Here is a 14871-nt window from a genome sequence, read left to right as displayed (position 1 = left end):
AAAGAGAGGGTCCAGATTGCCTAGCCTGGCTGATTTGTAGGGGTCCATGGGGGAGGCTTGGGCGAGTTGCTGTGGGGGGTGTAGGGCAGTTGACCCGGGTAGGGGTAGCCAGGTGGAAAGCATGGCCAGCCGTAGAAAAATGCTTATTGAAATTCTCAATTATGGTGGATTTATTGGTGGTGACAATGTTTCCTAGCCTCAGTGCAGTGGGCAGCTGGGAGGAGGTGCTCTTATTCTCCATGGACTTTACAGTGTCCCAGAACTTTTTTGAGTTAGTACTACAGGATGCAAATTTCTGTTTGAAAAAACTGGCCTTAGGAAAGCTAACTGCCTGTGTATATTGGTTCCTAACTTCCCTGAAAAGTTGCATATCACGGGGGCTATTCAATGCTAATGCAGTACGTCACAGGATGTTTTTGTGCTGGTCAAGGGCAGTCAGGTCTGGAGTGAAGCAAGGGCTATATCTGGTCCTGGGTCATTATTATATTAACCATGGTCATTATGGCCAAACCGTTCTATTTTTGTTTCATCAGACCAGGGGACATTCCTCCAAAAAGTACGATCTTTGTCCCCATGTGCAGTTGCAAACCGTAGTCTGGCTTTTTTATGGCAGTTTTGGAGCAGTGGCTTCTTCCTTGCTGAGCGGCCTTTCAGGTTATGTCAATATAGGACTCGTTTTACTGTGGATATTGTTGTTTTTTTTTTACTTCCAGCATCTTCACAAGGTCCTTTGCTGTTGTTCTGGGATTGATTTGCTCTTTTCGCAACAAAGTACGTTCATCTCTAGGAGACAACGCATCTCCTTCCTGAGCGGTATGACGGCTGCGTGGTCCCATGGTGTTTATACTTGCGTACTATTGTTTGTACAGATGAACGTGGTACCTTCAGGTGTTTGGAAATTGCACCCAAGGATGAACCAGATTTGTGGAGGTCTACAATTTTTTTTCTGAGGTCTTGGCTGATTTCTTTTGATTTTTCCCATGATGTCAGTAGAGGCACTGAGTTTGAAGGTAGGCCTTGAAATACATCCATAGGTACACCCCCAATTGACTCAAAAGATGTCAATTAGCCTATCAGAAGCTTCTAAAGCCATGACCTCATTTTCTGGAATTTTCCAAGCTGTTTAAAGGCACAGTCAACTTAGTTTATGTGAACTTCTGACCCACTAGAATTGTGATACAGTGAATTATAAGTGAAATAATCTGTCTGTAAACAATTGCACAAAGTAGAAGTCCTAACCGACTTGCCAAAACTATAGTTTGTTAACAAGAAATTTGTGGAGTGGTTGATACACTTAGGTTGGAGTCATTAAAACTTGTTTATGTAAACTTCCGACTTCAAACTGTACATATAGTGTATTATGCTACTCAATCAGTAGCATTTCCATCAGCTGTGCACTCAACAAACATACTCCTTTTTGGAACATGTGCAAGATCAGGTATCTCTAAGCCTAGCTGGAGAAAGGCTTAGCAATCAGGGGGAATCCATTGCTTATGTAAACATAATGCAACTCTGAAGCATGTACACTCACACACAGACCTGAGGCCTTTTGAGTCGGCTTCTGATTGACTAGCTCAGTTGATCCCAAGCCCCGTCTCACCTCTGTCTCGAAACCCCTTTCACCCCCTTTCTCTCTCTGCCCTCTCTCTCATTCCCTCCCTCCCTCCCTCCCTCCCTACAGTATCTATCTGAGATTCTCCATGAGCACAGCCAGCCTATCGTGTGCACCATCTCTGGTGCGGATGTCCATGCAGCCTTCAACACCATAGTCACCAGGATCCAGAGATTGTAAGAACTTGCTTCCTTCCTCTTTCTAATTCAATAGTTGTAGTTGAGAGAAACAAATGGATTTCACTTTAACTTTGCTTCATTGTAAAAATGTAAATGTTTCTTGTAGACTTTTTAACGTGAATTTTAATTCAGTGGTCACCAAGGCGAGTGGATCTTATGATGATCATGATTAGGCCCGTATAATTTTTGACATGTGAAACGTTTTGGTAGCACTTTCCATTACAGCGCAGAATAAAGTAGAAACAAGTTACTATTTCTCATAATGTTTTTTCCCCCCACTTCTCTGACTAGCTGTAACTGCAACGCCCAGACACCCCCCACCATCAAAGTGGCGGTGGCCGGGGACCAGAGTTACCTCAGCACCATCCTCAGGTGCTTCGTGGAGCAGCTGGCCAACAAGACGCCTGATTGGCTCAGCTACATCCGCTTCCTGGTCATTCCTGTCGGTAAGCAGCAATTCAGCCAATCGCCATGGAGTCCAGGTTCGGGTTAGTCATCAATTCCATTTCAATTCAGTAGATTTAGGGGATAAATTGAAACTATCATTCATGCATTGGAAAAGTCCACGAACTGTAGAGAAAAAAATGGCCTATTTACAATTCTGCACGCATAACTCAAGACTCCCATAAATTATGCATTGACGTCAAACGGAAAACTGCACACGAAACAATAGTTACAGGAACAGATCTCATATAGGACCATGGGTATCATAGCGGGCTGACAACATACGGACTAGAAAAGTTGGACTCCGTTTTGTTTTCCTGTGGCCTTCTAATCAGTCTGCTCCTCCCTCTGCAGGCACTCATCCTCTGGCCAAACACATGTCTTCGTTTGACAGTAAGTTCAACAACATCTTCATGGACGCCGGCTGGAGGGACTTGTTCGGCAGACTGGAAGCCCCAACATCAGGTACAGCAGAGAGCTGGAGCAGCAAACGCTTATTATGAGCCATAATACCACGCAGGATAGGGATCTGCTCATAATGCTTCATAAATGCAGTTACACATGTTTAGGAACATCTATCAGCATTATGGTGCATTATGCGTCACATCAAAACAATGTTATTGATCATATACACGTGTCTAGCAGATGTTATTGTGGGTTTAGCGAAATGCGTGTGCTTCTTGTTACGACAGTGCAGCAATATAATTAAGTAATATCTAACAATTTCGCAACATATACCCAATACACATAAATCTAAGTAAAGAATGTAATTAAGAATAAATATATGGACAAGCAGTGTCAGAGCAGCATAGACTAAGATGCAGTAGAATAGTATAGAATACAGTGTATAAACTCAGCAAAAAAATAAACATCCCTTTTTCAGGACCCTGTCTTTCAAAGATAATTCGTAAAAATTCAAATAACTTCACAGATCTTCATTGTAAAGGGTTTAACACTGTTTCTCATGCTTGTTCAATGAACCATAAACAATTATTGAACATGCACCTGTGGAGCGGTCGTTAAGACACTAACAGCTTACAGACGGTAGGCAATTAAGGTCACAGTTATGAAAACCTAGGACACTAAAGAGTCCTTTCTACTGACTCTGAAAAACACCAAAAGAAAGATGTCCAGGGTCCCTGCTCATCTGCGTGAACGTGCCTTAGGCATGCTGCAAGGAGGCATGAGGACTGCAGATGTGGCCAGGGCAATACATTTCAATGTCCGTACTGTGAGACGCCTAAGACAGCGCTACAGGGAGACAGGGTGGACAGCTGATCGTCCTCGCAGTGGCATACCACGTGTAACAACATCTGCACAGGATCGGTACATCCGAACACCACACCTGCGAGACAGGTACAGGATGGCAACAACAACTGCCCGAGTTACACCAGGAACGCACAATCCCTCTATCAGTGCTCAGACTGTCCGCAATAGGCTGAGAGAGGCTGGACTGAGGGCTTGTAGGCCTGTTGTTAGGCAGGTCCTCACCAGACATCACCGGCAACATCGTCATCTATGGGCACAAACCCACTGTCGCTGGACCAGACAGGACTGGCAAAACGTGCTCTTCACTGACGAGTCGCGGTTTTGTCTCACAAGGGGTGATGGTTGGATTCACGTTTATCGTCGAAGGAATGTGCGTTACACCGAGGCCTGTACTCTGGAGCAGGATCGATTTGGTGGTGGAGGGTCCGTCATGGTCTGGGGCGGTGTGTCACACCATCATCGGACTGAGCTTGTTGTCATTGCATGCAATCTCAGCGCTGTGCGTTACAGGGAAGACATCCTCCTCCCTCATGTGGTACCCTTCCTGCAGGCTCATCCTGACATGATCCTCCAGCATGACAATGCCACCAGCCATACTGCCATACCAGCCCCCCCCCCCCCCCCCCCCCCTTTTGTTCAGGGACACATTATTCCATTTCTGTTAGTCACATTTCTGTGGAACTTGTTCAGTTTATGTCTCAGTTGTTGAATCTTGTTATTCTCATACAAATATTTACACATGTTAAGTTTCCTGAAAATAAACGCAGTTGACAGTGAGAGGACATTTCTTGTTTTGCTGAGTTTACATATGAGATGAGTAATGCAAGATATGTAAACATTAAAATTACTAGTGTTCCATTTATTCAAGTGGCCAATGATTTCAAGTCTGTGTATATAGGCAGCAGCCTGTCTTTGCTAGTGATGGCTATTTAACAGTCTGATGGCCTTGAGATAGAAGCTGTTTTTCAATCTCTCTGGAGCAGCTTTGATGCACCTGTGCTGACCTCGCCTTCTGGATGATAGCGGGGTTAACAGGCAGTGGCTTGGGTGGTTGTTGTCCTTGATGATCTTTTTGGCCTCACTGTGATATCGGGTGCTGTAGTCCTGAAGGGCAGGTAGTTTGCCCCCGATGATGTGTTGTGCAGACCGCACCACCCTCTGGAGAGCCCTGCGATTGCGGGCGGTGCAGTTGCTGTACCAGGTGGTGATACAGCCCGACAGGATGCTCTCAATTGTGCATCTGTAAAAGTTTGACGGTTTTAGGTGACAAGCCAAATTTCTTAAGCCTCACCAGGTTGAAAAGGTGGTGTTGCACCTTCTTCACCACACACTGTCTGTGTGGGTGGACCATTTCAGTTTGTCAGTGATATGTACGCCGAGGAACTTAACTTTCCACCTTCTCCACTGCTGTCCCGTCGATGTGGATAGGGGGATGCTCCCTCTGCTGTTTCCTGAAGTCCACAATAATTTTCTTTTTTTTGTTGACATTGAGTGAGAGTTTATTTTCCTGGCACCACACTCCCAGAGCCCTCACCTCCTCCCTGTAGGCTGTCTTGTCGTCGTTGGTAATCATGCCTACTACTGTGTCGTCTGCAAGCTTGATGATTGAGTTGGAGGCATGCTTGGCCGCGCAGTCGTGGGTGAACAGGGACTTCAGGAGGGGGCTGAGTACGCACCCTTGTGGGGCCCCAGTGTTGTGGATCAGCGAAGTGGAGGTGTTGTTTCCTACCTTCAGCACATGGTGGCGGCCTGTCAGGAAGTCCAGGACCCAATTGCACAGGGCGGGGTTCAGACCTAGGGCCTCGAGCTTAATGATGAGCTTGGAGGGTACTATGGTGTTGAATGTTGAGCTATAGTCAATGAAATTCATTCTTACATAGGTATTCCTCTTGTCCAGATGCAGTGTGATAGTGATTGCATCGTCTGTTGACCTATTGGGGCGGTATGCAAATTGGAGTGGGTCTAGGGTGTCAGGTAGGGTGGAGACGATATGATCCTTGACAACTCTCTCAAAGCACTTCATGATGACAGAGGTGAGTGCTACGGGGCGATAGTAATTTTGTTCAGTTACCTTTGCATTCTTGGGTACAGGAACAATGGTGCCTATCTTGAAGCATGTGGGGACAGCAGACTGGGATAGGGAGAGATTGAATACGTCTGTAAACACACCAGCCAGCCGTCTGGGCCGGCAGCCTTGCGAGGGTTAACATGTTTAAATGTCTTACTCACGTCTGCAACGAAGGAGAGCCCACAGTCCTTGGTAGCGGGTCACGTCGGTGGCACTGTGTTATCCTCAAAGCGGGCAAAGAAGGTGTTTAGCTTGTCCGGAAGCAAGGCGTCGGTGTCTGCGACGTGGCTGGTTTTCCTTTTGTAGTCTGTGATTTTCTGTAGACCCTGCCACATATGTCTTGTGTCTGAGCCGTTGAAATGCGTCTCCACTTTGTCTCTATACTGACATTTTGTCTGTTTGATTGCCATGCGGAGAGAATGACTGCTCTGTTTGTATTCTGCCATATTCCCAGACACCTTGTTATGTTTAAATGTGGTGGTTTGCGCTTTCAGTTTTGCACGAATGCTGCCATCTATCCACTGTTTCTGGTTAGGGTAGGTTTTAATAGTCACAGTGGTACAACATCTCCAAAACACTTCCTGATAAAGGCAGTTACCGTTTCAGTATATTCGTCAATATTATTCCCGGAAGCTACCCGAAACATATCCCAGTCTGCGTGATCAAAACAATCTTGAAGCATTGAATAGTCCTTAGCACGGGTACTTCCTGTTTGAGTTTCTGCCTACAGGAAGGGAGGAGCAAAATGGAGTCGTGGTCAAATTTGCCGAAAGGAGGGTGGGGGAGGGCCTTGTATCCCGGAAGTTGGAGTAACAGTGGTCTAGTGTTTCAGCAGCGCGAGTACTACAGTCGATATGCTGATAGAATTTCGGCATAATTTTCCTCAAATTTGCTTAAGTCTTTCTAATTGTTCTTAAAATGTACTAGTTTGTTAATTATAATATTGTATTTATTATTAAAAACATTATTACAAAATATATAAGTTATTATTTATGTACAGGGTATTCATTGCAGGGCGGTTAACCGAATATTTATTTTAGTATAATATGCTCGCATCCACACAATATTAGTATATTTTGATGCTTCTACTGTTGCATTACTGTATGTGTTGAATGATAATACAATACATGAATGAATAATAATAATAATAATAAATGGGATTTAAAAAGGGTGTAAGAACAAAGAGCGTAAGAACAAAAACATGATAGGTTGTGCCCTCCACTTTGAGTTTCCCTAGACAACATTGATGTAGCAGGCCGCGTGTCTCAGTACCTGGCTGGGGCCAGCGTCTCACACCAGTGTCCCATCTCTGAGGCCATGCTCACCTACAAACAGAAAAGGTAAGGTGTGTGTGTGTGTGTGTGTGTGTGTGTGCATGCATGGGAGTGCAGAATGAATGGGTGCTATTTAAGGGTGAGTGTGTGCGCATGCACGCTGGTGCATGTGTTTATGAAATGTCTGGTAAAATGTAGATATTATGTATGTAGATATTTTTGTATGCTATTATTCTATTATGCTAATAAACTATATTTGGATGATCTATTGTGTAGCAAGTGCTCCCTCTACACTTCAGATTTTTCAATTTAGTTGCTACATTCTCATTAATTTATCTTTGGAAAAAGCAACACTAGTATTGCTAATTTCAACCATATTCGATCACATTCATCGACCACATTCGCTTATTTAAATTAGCACCAACAGAATAACAACATGTCAACTCTACTTTGACAGAACATATTTTGCGACAGTTGACTCATAACTCATGAAGAAAGACCAACGACGACTCGTACCATTTTACCACACTGACTTATTCTACCTTTTTCTTTCATTTGCATTCAAGGAAGAGAAGCTTGTATTTTGATTTTTACATCAGGTACCTGGCCGCAGTCTTTCGTTTGACCCCGCCCCCCTGCTGTGTTGCATTTTGTCCACCAATATAACCTGTGACCCCTTGTTGTCTAATGTCTAACCCACCCACACATAACTCGCTGTTCGTCGTAACTTCATGTCTGGTCGGCATCGACTACCCCCGTATTGATTTGAGTTTTTGCATGTCTTACTGTCTTAACCACGTTTGTTTGTCTGGCTTAGTTGGCTTTTGGTTTGGATTTGGTTTGGATATGTGAATTTTGGATAATATACAACCGCATTAAAGGTACAGTCAGCAATATGACATCATCAAACACTGCGGGGTGATTTCCTGCTTACAGAAGTCAACAACAAAAGTCGAATCTGCCAAGGCTGCCATTATTGGGTCTTTCCAATGTCGGCATGCCTCAAAGGAATGCAAACGTGCAAATTGGAAAGAGCCAATACTGGCCATCATGGTGGGTTGAAACCCTGTTACCGTTGAAATATGTAATCAGGAAGTCGCCCCGCTCTGTTTGATGATGTCACATTGCTGACTCTACCTTTTAAGGTCTCCCACATACATTGCTCTTTAAAGTTGGGAACGGTAGGGCAATCTGTTGACTCAATGAGATCTCAGAGAAAAAGGTTGACATTGATGTGTTCTTTCCTATTACCTCAGAGGGAGGAGGACGAGTGTAAAGAAGGAGAGATGACGGTGGAGATCTAATTAGGTGGTTGGGAGGGAGGGAGGGAGGGAGTGGATAGTGCAGAGGTAGAGAACACCAGCCACATGACACACTCTATCACACACACCCACACACACGACACACACACCTGCATGTGTGACTGTTATTTTCAAATCTCTGCTCAGATGTCACTGTTGACCCACCTCAGAAACAATTTTGGCTTTGTAAGTGTGTGATGACACACGCACACTTTATATCCACCAGGGAGGATGAGCACTCAAACATTTAAAGGTCACCTTAACAATTACCAGGCGTATAAAAGGCACAGTGCACGGTATTATAGGAACAAAGGGGTGCTGAAAGGTGACTTTTGATTGGCTAATCCCAGTCTCTCCCGGTCTCCCCTTGGTGACAGAGACAGAGTCCACTGAGCATTGTCACAAAATGACGAGAGACGATCGAGTCCAAACTCTGCAGAGAGGAGTAATGCTTTCATTTATCATGCGTTTTCAGATCAGTGCCATTGAAGAACAGGAGACCAGGAGAGGAAGCCGCGTTAGAATATTGAGACACGCTTCAAGATTATCCTAGATCAGGGCTCTACAACACAATATTCCTGGACTGTTTTTGCTCCAACCCCAATTATAACTAAACTGATTAATCAACCGGCTAATTATTAGAATCAGGTGCCCCAGATTAGAGTTAGAGTGAAAACCTACAGGATCGTAGCTCTCCAGGAACAGGATTGGAGAGCCCTGTCCTAGATAATATTCTGGTCAGATAGACAGGGGAGACTGTACTGTACACCAAGGGCCCGACTGAGTTTGCTTAATGTGCAAAGGTTGTACCAACTTGTCTTCTTTCTCTTTGAAAAGCAAGGGTGCAAAGTCTCATGTCTATACTCAATATTTTAGTCAATGCTTTTTCCATCTGTAAAAACTCTAGAAAACCCTCGATGCTACTCTCGGGTGTGTTTCACGAGGGAGATGAACTTGTCATGCTCTGTTTGTCCTACCTCTTTGCTGTCCTAACATGCTTTTCTCACAGCTCTTTTCACCATGCACTCCAAAAATTCCCCCCCCTCTGGCCTCATTTTGCAGGTTATTTTGGTTTTGCACCAGCCGTATCCAGCTTTTTGAGCTAATTTGGGGGGGATTTGTGAGAAATAGGCAATGATAGCTTTGGTAAGACGACGGCAGCACTACCAACTTCACACCGAAGGAGTTGACTGGGACCGAACATATGAAATATGCTAACTATACTTTAACCCTCTGTCTATAAAGGCCCCTTTACAAATACAGGGGTGAATTCTAACTTCTACTTAAGTAAACTTTTTGCTTAGTCTCCCATTGACATCAATGAATAACTAAGTGAAAATGTACCTAAATGGAGGTTAGGATTTGCCCCACAATGTATACCGGGTGTGCACAGCTCTGGTCCTTGAGTGCCATAGCTTTGTTGATTTTCGTCTGTAGATTTTTTTTTTCTTCAGCCAATCAGTATTCTTAAGTACTGAGAAACCAAAACCAGCGGGATTGCAGCACTCACCCTGTATATTGGGTTCACATTCAATGTCACCAACAATGTTAACCCCCCCCCACTCACTCCTCCACTGCTCACGTCACGGCAGGCTTACAACGCACCCGTTTAGGGGTCGGTTGTAAGGAGCGTTCCCTGGCATTCTCATCGCGGCATGACCTTCATTCCCAAAATGTTCCTGGTTTTCCAGAACCACTTGGGAGCCGCCATGTCTCATCGATTCCGATTGGACATCCCTTAGCCACACACACAAACTCATTCTTCCTTCAGACCCATCACACTACCACATCCAAACAGGGAGTGTGTTGATCCTGGAGCGTTGTGTTAATGCGAAACTAACATTATTATATGTTATCCATTCTCTCCCTCAGCCCTGACGAGGACTCCTGTCAGAAGTTTGTGCCATTTATTGGGGTAAGAATATTCACCTGCAACGAAATAGCTTGAGTGTTATCTTTGAGCGCTCGTCTCCAGTTAGACTGGCAATTATCTGTCATTTATTTGAAGCTGTCACGATAATACACAATGAGAACAGATTTTTATTGATAGCTGCTTTATTGAGGAAAGTTTTACTTGCAATGACTGTGATATGTGGTTGTTTTTTTACTTACTCTTACAGTGCATTCGGAAACTATTCAGCCCCTTTACTTTTTCCACATTTGTTATGTTACATTCTAAAATGGATGAAATAAAACATTTTCCTCTTAAATCTACACACAATATCGCAAACTGACAAAGCGAAAACAGGTTTTTAGAAATTGAGCTCCGGTGCATCCCGTTTCCATTTATCATCATTGAGATGTTTGTACAACTTGATTGGAGTCTACCTGTGGTAAATTCAATTGATTGGACATGATTTGGAAAGGCACACACCTGTCTATATAAGATCCCACAGTTGACAGTGCATGTCAGAGCAAAAACCAAGCCATGACGTTGAAGGAATTGTCTGTAGAGCTCTGAGAAAGGATTGTGTTTTGGCACAGCTCTGGGAAAGGGTATTCTTGCACCATCGAAGGTCCACAAGAACACAGTGGCCTCCATTATTCTTAAATGGAAGGAGTTTGGAACCACCAAGACTTTTCCTAGAGCTGGCCGCCTGGCCAAACTGAACAATCGGGGGAGAAGGGCCTTGGTCAGGGAGGTGACCAAGAACCCGATGGTCACTCTGACAAAGCTCCAGAGTTCCTCTGTGGACATGGGAGAACCTTCCAGGAGGCCTTTAAGGTAGAGTGGCCAGACAGAAGCCACTCCTCAGTAAAAGGCACACGACAGCCCGCTTGGAGTTTGCCAAAAGGCACCAGACCATGAGAAACAAGATTTAACTATTTTTGGCCTGAATGCCAAGCGTCACGTCTGGAGGAAACCTGGCACCATCCCTACTGTGAAGCACAGTGGTGGCAGCATCATGCTGTGGGGATGTTTTTCAGTGGCAGGGACTGGGAGACTAGTCAAGATCGAGGGAAAGATGAACGGAGCAAAGTACAGAGATATCCTTGATGAAAACCTGCTCCAGAGCGCTCAGGACCTTAGACTGGGGCTAAGGTTCACCTTCCAACAGGACAACAACTATATGCAAACAGCCAAGACAATGCAGGAGTGACTCGGGACAAGTATCTGAATGTCCTTGAGTGGCCCAGCCAGAGCCCAGACTTGAACCAGATCGAACATCTCTGGAGAGACCTGAAAATAGCTGTGCAGTGACGCTCACCATCCAACCTGACAGAGCTTGAGAGGATCTGCAGAGAAGAATGGGAGAAACTCCCCAAATACAGGTGTGCCAAACTTGTAGCATCATACCCAAGAAGTCTCAATGCTGGAATCTCCGCCAAAGGTGCTTCAACAAAGTACTGAGTAAAGGGTCTGAATGCGTATGTAAATGTGATATTTCTGTTTTAATTTGGGGTCACTTAAAAATGTCCTTGTTTTTGAAAGAAAAGCAATTTTTTTGTCCATTAAAATAACATCAAATTTATCAGAAATACAGTGTAGACATTGTTAATGTTGTAAATGACTATTGTAGCTGGAAACGGCAACAACAAAAAACTAGGCCCATTATCAGCAACCATCACACTGTGTTCCAATGGCACGTTGTGTTAGCTAATCCAAGATTATAAATTTATAAGGGTTATTGATCATTAGAAAACCCTTTTTGCAATTATGTTACCACAGCTGAAAAGTGTGCTAAAAGTTGAGTATCTGGAGCATCTATCAAGGCACAAGGCGAGACCCAAATGCAGACACAGGAGGCAGATGGTTGGAGTTTTACAATATTTTTTAATCCAAAGGTGTAGGTAAGAGAGTGGTCGTGGACAGGAACAAAGGTAAAAACCAGATCAGAGTCCAGGAGATACAGAGTGGCAGACAGGCTCGTGGTCAAGGCAGGCAGAATGATCAGGCAGGCGGGAACCAAGTCCAGAAACAGGAAAGGGGCAAACCCGGGAGGACTAGAAAAAGGAGAATGCAAAAAGCAGGAGAACGGGAAAACCTCTGGTTGACTTGGAAACGACAAACTGGCACAGAGAGACAGGAAACACAGGGATAAATACACTGGGGAAAATAAGCAACACCTGGAGGGTGGTGGAGACAATCACAAGGACAGGTGAAACAAATCAGGGCGACTCCGGAATGCTGGCCTTCTAGGCAGAGTTGCAAAGAATAAGCCATTCAGACTGGCCAATAAAAAGAAAAGATTAAGATGGGCAAAAGAACAGACACTGAACAGAGGAACTCTGCCTAGAAGGCCAGCATCCCGGAGTCGCCTCTTCACTGTTGACGTTGAGTCAGTTTGTCAATTTCTAACCCTGGTCAGCTGTAAGTGCTGTTATTGTGAAGTGGAAACGTCTTGGAGCAACAACGGCTCAGCTGCGAAGTGGTAGGCCATACAAGCTCACAGAACGGAACCACCGAGTGCTGAAGCACGTACCGCGTAAAATCTTCTGTCCTCTGTTGCAACACTCACTACCGAGTTCCAAACCGCCTCTGGTAGCAACGTCAGCACAAGAACTGTTCGTCGGGAGCTTAATGAAATGGGTTTCCATGGCCGAGCAGCTGCACACAAGCCTAAAATCACCATTCACGATGCCAAGCGTCGGCTGGAGTGGTGTAAAGCTTGCCACTGTTGGACTCTGGTTCAGTGGAAATGTATTCTCTGGAGTAATGAATGACCCTTCACCGTCTAGCAGTCTGACGGACTAAACTGGGCTTGGTGGATGCCAGGAGAGTGATACCATAGTGCCAACTGTAAAGTTTGGTGGAGGAGGAATAACGGTCTGGGGCTGTTTTTCATGGTTCGGGCTAGGCCCCCTAGTTCCAGTATAGGGAAATCTTAACGCTACAGAAGACAATGACATTCTAGACAATTCTGTTCTTCCAACTTTATGGCAACAGTTTGGGGAAAGCCCTTTTCTATTTCTGCATGACAATGCCCCCGTGCACAAAGCGAGGTTCATACAGAAATGGTTTGTCGATCGGTGTGGAAGAACTTGACTGGCCTGCACAGAGCCCTGACCCCAACCCCATCGAACACCTTCGGGATGAATTGGAACGTCGACTGCGAGCCAGGCCTTATCGCCCAACATCAGTGCCCGACCTCACTAATGCACGAGTGAGATGTTCGACAAGCACGTGTCCACACACTTTTGGTCATGTATTGTACCTTGGTTAAATGTACTGACTGGATAAGAGTGTCTGTTAAATGACCAAAATGTAAATCTCATTTGTGGATTTTGTCCCCCCTCAGCTGGTGAAAGTGGGCATCGTTGAGCACAACCTCTCGACCTCAAGTAAGACATCCTACTCTTTATTTTCCTTTGACCCTATGTTATTGTCTGATAATCCATTGTTTCGAATGTGATGGGAGGAAGAAGGGAAGACTGAGAGAGAAGGGGCCCAGCAGGCAAAATACTGTATGCATGACGTCTTAATCATGTAATATTTTTCTTGTAAAATGGTTTTCTGGTTAAAAGACATCATATAACTCTTTTGCAACCACTGTTGCGCCTTTTTCATGACGAGATCAAGACGTCATGAGACAGACGTCATATTGGTTGTTAACTGGTTAGATAACCCGAATAAACCAGATAAAGATGCATTTCTCTGGTTGCTTAAAGACGTTTACACAATCTCCTCCTCCCTAATCCCCAGTGGACTCTGATGATGCTGTGATGGGGAGCATCAATATGCTGGCCTCCCCTCCCCCCCAGCCGGGACCACCCTACATGAAGGACCTGACCAGCACCCCGCCCCCCTCCCCCTCCGTCTCAGCCACCCTCGCCGGAGCCGGGTACGTACTGTACCCTAGCTGTCTTGTTAATTAATGTCTCTTTCCTTCCCTCGTAACCATCATTTGATTATTTGATAAGGTTCAACCTTACAACTGTACAATGGCTACAACCCCGACAGAGGCCCATTGGCCACAGTATAAAACAATTTCAGAAGGTACAGACCACACCTTCCACATGAATTAGTTTCTTATTATATTTTGGGTTCTGATGGGGTAGGGCAGTTGAACTATGCTCATGAGGCATTTGTAAACTATATGTTATTAATTTAAAAGGCCAAAGATGGACCAATCTGGAGTGAGTGACAAAGGATAGCCATCCTTCAACACCCCACCCCACTTTCCTTCCACTCCCAGATTAATGACCTTTCTCCATCCAGATGTTCCTTGGAGACCAGATGTTGGTGGGGGAAGGGGGAGCGACCACTTGTCTTCTGTGTTCCAGTCTTTCACTGGAGCTCTACTGTACCCTTTCTCTTCTTCCTTTTTATGACTTGACCTGCAAGTTGTACATAATAAATTAAACTGGTTACAACCCCTCACAAGTTCAGATGGTACTATACCTTGCAGTTTGGGCCTTTTTCTTCCCTTTCATGCCTACAAAACGTTCATATGATGTTCTTGTGACGTTTCTCTCCCATATCCCTCCGCCGTGCAGCTCTCCGGTGACGGGCGGGGAGGTGATGGGGCTCCAGGTGGACTACTGGGCATGTCACAGCGTCGACAAGAAGAAGGAGGGCGAGAAGCGAGACGTGGGCATCAAGAATACCCTGAAGAGCAACTTCCGCTCGCTGCAGGTGTCCCGCATCCCCAACGGGGGCGAGCTGACCCCTCCTCCCGGCATGGCCATGACCGTCGTCATGAAGGAGAAGAACAAGAAAGGTGGGTGTCGCTTTACTGAAAGCCAAAGGGTTGAATGCGTTATTACCCGTTATAAGCACTAA

The 14871-nt window shown here is 45.1% G+C and overlaps 1 protein-coding gene across 4 annotated transcripts in view; it reads left to right on the top strand.

The window, feature by feature from the left end:
- LOC115178866 (phosphofurin acidic cluster sorting protein 2) overlaps window positions 1–14871 on the top strand; it is a 92573-nt gene that overhangs the window by 71017 nt on the left and 6685 nt on the right. Inside the window, exons 15-23 of one of the 4 annotated variants that reach the window (XM_029740246.1) lie at window positions 1682–1788; window positions 2083–2237; window positions 2590–2700; window positions 6810–6912; window positions 7413–7445; window positions 10020–10062; window positions 13388–13430; window positions 13792–13930; window positions 14586–14809. In XM_029740246.1, the coding sequence (XP_029596106.1) occupies window positions 1682–1788; window positions 2083–2237; window positions 2590–2700; window positions 6810–6912; window positions 7413–7445; window positions 10020–10062; window positions 13388–13430; window positions 13792–13930; window positions 14586–14809 (958 nt within the window). Of the gene's footprint in view, window positions 1–1681; window positions 1789–2082; window positions 2238–2589; window positions 2701–6800; window positions 6913–7412; window positions 7446–10019; window positions 10063–13387; window positions 13431–13791; window positions 13931–14585; window positions 14810–14871 lie in introns of all 4 variants that reach the window. The other 3 variants (XM_029740245.1, XM_029740248.1, XM_029740247.1) reach the window with 3 other exon arrangements.

Source organism: Salmo trutta, chromosome 38, assembly GCF_901001165.1.
Source record: "Salmo trutta chromosome 38, fSalTru1.1, whole genome shotgun sequence".
Taxonomy (NCBI): domain Eukaryota; kingdom Metazoa; phylum Chordata; class Actinopteri; order Salmoniformes; family Salmonidae; genus Salmo; species Salmo trutta.
This window is presented reverse-complemented; position numbering and strand designations above follow the sequence as displayed.